The sequence below is a fragment of the Mytilus edulis genome, chromosome 1 (genome assembly GCF_963676685.1).
Source record: "Mytilus edulis chromosome 1, xbMytEdul2.2, whole genome shotgun sequence".
NCBI lineage: Eukaryota > Metazoa > Mollusca > Bivalvia > Mytilida > Mytilidae > Mytilus > Mytilus edulis.
In genome coordinates this window covers 4,460,293-4,464,811 of record NC_092344.1, presented here as the reverse complement: position 1 = coordinate 4,464,811, position 4,519 = coordinate 4,460,293, and the positions used below count along the sequence as shown (strand labels likewise).

The window sequence follows — 4,519 nt, the reverse complement described above, 5'->3', positions numbered from 1 at the left end:
AAAGGGAGTGCTGTTCTAATTAAATTTTATTTCTGTGGGTGGTGGGGGTTAAAAAAAAAGTGCCGTCCCTGGAGGGGACATAGTATTTTCTGGAACAGCCCTTACTATCAGATTGGTTAAATGATTTTTTTGGGGGGGGATTTTTTTTCTGCTGGTTATTTGTGACATGTATATGTTCCGATATCTAGTCATATATAGTCATGAGGATATCTTGGAACCGGGTTAAGTTGGGTGTTTTACTGTGTATAATATAAGATGTACTATATTAAAAGATTGCAAAAATTAAACCATCTACTTTTACAATCTTTTGTTCTATCAAAACGAAAAAGAAAATTATTTTAATATGACATACATGTACATGTATCTTTTAAACAGACAAAACATGATAGATATGTCAACCAGCGGCAGTGAAGCTTCAATTACATGTATTAAGCTACATTTTGTAATTGTAACTGTGACATAAAGACATGAAAGATGAATGTGCAAGTATAAGAAAAAATAAATTGTCTGGTCCTTGGTGGAGATGAACATTTTTTATCATGTTTGCAGTAACTACATCATACATGTACAAATATATTTAAATATGTTAAGTAAATTGAATTCTCCATCAATATTTCCGTCGCTTGTTTTGTAATCTAGAGTTCTTACTCCTTTTCTGTGAAGAGAATGGTACATCTTCTGTCCATTCTTCATCATCATCGTCGCTATCATCATACATGTACCACGATGTGTTTTCTGAACTTTCCATGAAGGGCACTAAGAGGTCTTTAGGTTCGATAGTTAATGGTTTAATCTTAGGAAACTGACGTTTGGCTGGACCTGCAGTTGGTCTTGCAAGTGCTTGTTTTATTTCTGGATACTTATCCATTCTATATTTTGCTGGCTCTTGAAATTTTACTTTTTTTTTATTAGGGTCCTGTGAAACTTTCTGTACTGCCATCTGCAGCGTTTTTTGGAACTGTGCCCTGGCAAATTTTAATCTCTCTTGTGATGGCCAAACAACTGGCTCCTGGTTCTCTTTGGGTTGAATTGGAACAAATTCAGTCCTTTGCCTACGCTGTATTTGATTATTCTCAGTTTTAACCTTTCCCAAGATATTTTGTTGTATATAAAGATCTATTTCTGCATCAGTGTCCATGTTACCCTGTAAATTTGGGTCTGTCATTGTTAATCTACGCTTTGAATTAGACATTTTCAGCATTCCTTTTAACTCTGGTTTCATAGGTGTAGTGGATAATTGTTTTGCATCAAAACTGCTTGGGCTTTCATTGCTCAAACCTGGAAGTTCATTATCAAACTGTCGTTTCATCAATTTTCCTTTTGGTGACTTCATCATTTTATTAACAAATGCTTTTCCTTTTGGTGAGCGTATCATTTCATTCATGGCAGCCTTTCCCTTTGGGGACTTCAAAATGTCAGACAACATGCGATCATCAATATCCATGTTGAACAAATTTTCTTCAAAATTGGAAAAAAAGTCCTTTTCCCATTCTTCTGAAATACTGATGTCAGTCATTTCTGACATAATCGACTCATTTTTAATTTTTGCTGGAGATAACGGCATTTTCAATGGACTAATCTGTAACATTCCAGTAGATAACAGAGTTGGATCTTTATTCATTTTGTTAGCTAAGGGAGAGAAAATACCACTGTCTAACGTATCATTACAGATTCTGGTCTTTGATATTGATCTCTCCGCTGCAGGTGTTGAACTTCTAACACTGTTGGATATATTCACGAACATTCTGTAAATAATACACATGTTACAAATGATTAAAAAACACATTTCATGTATTCAAATTTAATCAAAGTTTAACAGTTTACATTTGTTTTTTGTGTACTGTTGCTCTTTTTTAAACCATGGCTTTGTCAGTTTATTTTGGACTTGTGTTTTGAGTTGGAATGTTTTTACAGTTGATTCCACTTAATTGCATACCGCTTAATTCATGTAGCATAATTCGGTTAACTGCATACTTTTCATCTGCACAAAACCATTTCCCATTCATAAATGTTAAATTGTCTGGTTATATGCATAGCTTGACAAGTGGCCTTTCGGTTAATTGCATAGAAAATATTTGCCAGTTAGATATGCTAAGTTAAAACAAGATTTTTTCCCACAAACGGCAATTTGTAAAGTATATTTTTCTTGAATGCATCATAATTTTCTATTATAGTATGTTTTTTTCAGAAACTTGCAAATGAAAATGTTTTCAACATGTTCAAAACCAATGGAGTGTTTGTATACACCTTATCGCTAATCACCGCTGACCCAGCCGCATGAACTTTTGATGTCGTACACAATCACTTTTTCATTGTGGCGTAAGATATTTCGTTTTAAGACGTCAGAATTTTACCTGAACCTGTGTGATATACAATAATGACAGACAAATAGCGATAAGGTGTATAATTTGTGGTGTATAATTTTGAGTAAATTACCATGATTACCAACACATCGACAGACCGACCTGTTATTATTTTTTATTGGTGATATAGAATGATATTTCTACTTGATTTGGAATTGGTTAGACTGTATACTATGCTAAGAAAATATATACCGACATATGGATGTATACCTTGTTAAAATGTAAACAAAAACACTTATTTGCTTAGACTCTCACGTGTCTCTATACCTATACTGTGGTCGTGCTTACTAAATTTATCTTGACAAACAGAATCCCTAATTACATTACCAAACAACTAGTCGTAAATATACCTTATTAATGTTTGATAAATATTATTTCATTTGACAGCAGTTCATTTCACTTCCAACTTGGCGCCATCGACCTCGTTTTGATATATTTTCTCGGGAGATTCCGGGTCCAATCGGTTTCTTACTAAGTCGTACCATTACGTTCTCGGACTCGTCCCACACAAAAAGTCGTCACAAATATTTACCATTGTAAATCGAACTATAACACAATCTGACGACTAATTAGATTAAAGTGGGATATTCAACTGTAACTCATTGGTTTGCTATCTGCCTATATATATATATGTAGGACTCGGAGGTGCGATGGGGACGCTGAAGTGCGATGGTCACGCTGAAGTGCGATGGTCCACGCCGATGTACGATGGTCCTTTCGCTGAAGTGCGATGGTTTTGTGTATCAAATGACGTTTGAATAATGTGACGTTTTCAAAATACAACATGGATTCGCAGGCAGGAGAATAGGTTTTGTAGATGAAAGTTTCATGCTAATAAAGGAAAGTAAGGGGGGAATGAAACGAACGATTCAAGTCCCGAACAGTTTTAAACGTTACAAACATATGTTTAAACATTTTAGGCAGCAAAGCGTCTGAAAGATGAACTTGGTCACCAAATGTGATAACCAGTATTCTGAATTATTCCACTGACTTTTTGTACGACAAATACGGTATACTAATCTTAATTCATCTTTACGTAATCGGCACATGATTTTATGTGGGCAATTTAATAAAAAAAAATAAGTAAATAAAAAAGTATTAGCAATGTTTCAATGTTTTTGCTATTTCAAGTTCATATAATGTTTTTTTATTCCACGAGATAAATTTAGTTTTGAAAGAGAACACAATCGCTCTAGTCTTGTTTTTTTTTTTATGGTTTCAGTGTTAATGGTCTACAACATGTTAGACAGAAATTAACCTGACTAAACCCTATGTGTACTTCCCAATTGATTATTCTATTCTTTTATTTTTCGTGAAATAATTGACAAGCCTCGCTATCAGTGAAGCATATATTTCCTTGGCGGTATTTTACTTCGTGAATACTGTTTCGTCATCAGGTATATACAAACTGATGAAGAATTGTTGTGAACAATTACTAAGTTTTATCATAATATTTAAGTAAATCAGTGGCGGATCCAGAAATTTTCGCTGACTGCCTAAGAGGGGGTCCGCTCCAGTCATGCTTCAGTGATTCCCTATATATATATATGAGCCACAGAAAAGGGGGATCGGGTCCCCTGTCCCCCCCCTAAATCCGCCTCTGTAAATGATATATACACTTCTTAGTACTATTATAAAGACCTACACGCTGAATCTTCCCCCCTTCAAAACCTTATTCCATACTCTTGCGTGCTAAAAGGAGAATGGGAGAATTAGAAAATTAGATTAAAACTAAAATAAAAGTCTTTGGTATAATCTAAACAGATATTAAACCATCTTCCAAATTAGAGGCTATAGCAGCTTATTTTGTCAAATCTTATTGGTGTTTTTTTTAATGAAACAGCTCATATACATTTTGCTTTTACACAAATTCTTAGGTTGGCCATCGCACTACAGCGTAACCACCATCGCACTTCAGCGTAAATATCAACAAGTTAACGTCACAATGTCACCATCGCTCTTCAGCGTGTTAACCATCGCACTTCAGCGTAGACCATCGCACTTCAGCGTGACCATCGCGGTTCGGGGTACCATCGCGGTTCCGAGTCCTACATATAAAATTTTTTTATATCTTGTTAAAATTTACATTTTTTTTAAAGACTATTATTTTTGTCATTAGTCCGAATTTTTGGGGGGTCGAGTGTGCTAGGATCCAT

At 34.8% G+C, this 4,519-nt stretch overlaps 1 protein-coding gene across 1 annotated transcript; it reads right to left on the bottom strand.

Annotated features, from left to right (window-relative positions):
* Nucleotides 1-124: 124 nt before the first annotated feature.
* Nucleotides 125-2,801, bottom strand: LOC139522394 (uncharacterized). Its single transcript, XM_071315914.1, has 2 exons — nucleotides 2,714-2,801; nucleotides 125-1,745 (listed from the first exon to the last, which is right to left on the bottom strand). Exon 2 carries the CDS (start codon nucleotides 1,742-1,744, stop codon nucleotides 608-610), a length of 1,137 nt encoding a protein of 378 aa, XP_071172015.1. The 5' UTR covers nucleotide 1,745; nucleotides 2,714-2,801; the 3' UTR covers nucleotides 125-607.
* Between the last annotated feature and the right edge of the window lie 1,718 nt (nucleotides 2,802-4,519).

What these genes read in the sequence shown, in the direction of transcription:
- LOC139522394 (XM_071315914.1), bottom strand. Translation starts at nt 1,744, where the DNA reads ATGTTCGTGAATATATCCAACAGTGTTAGAAGTTCAACACCTGCAGCG.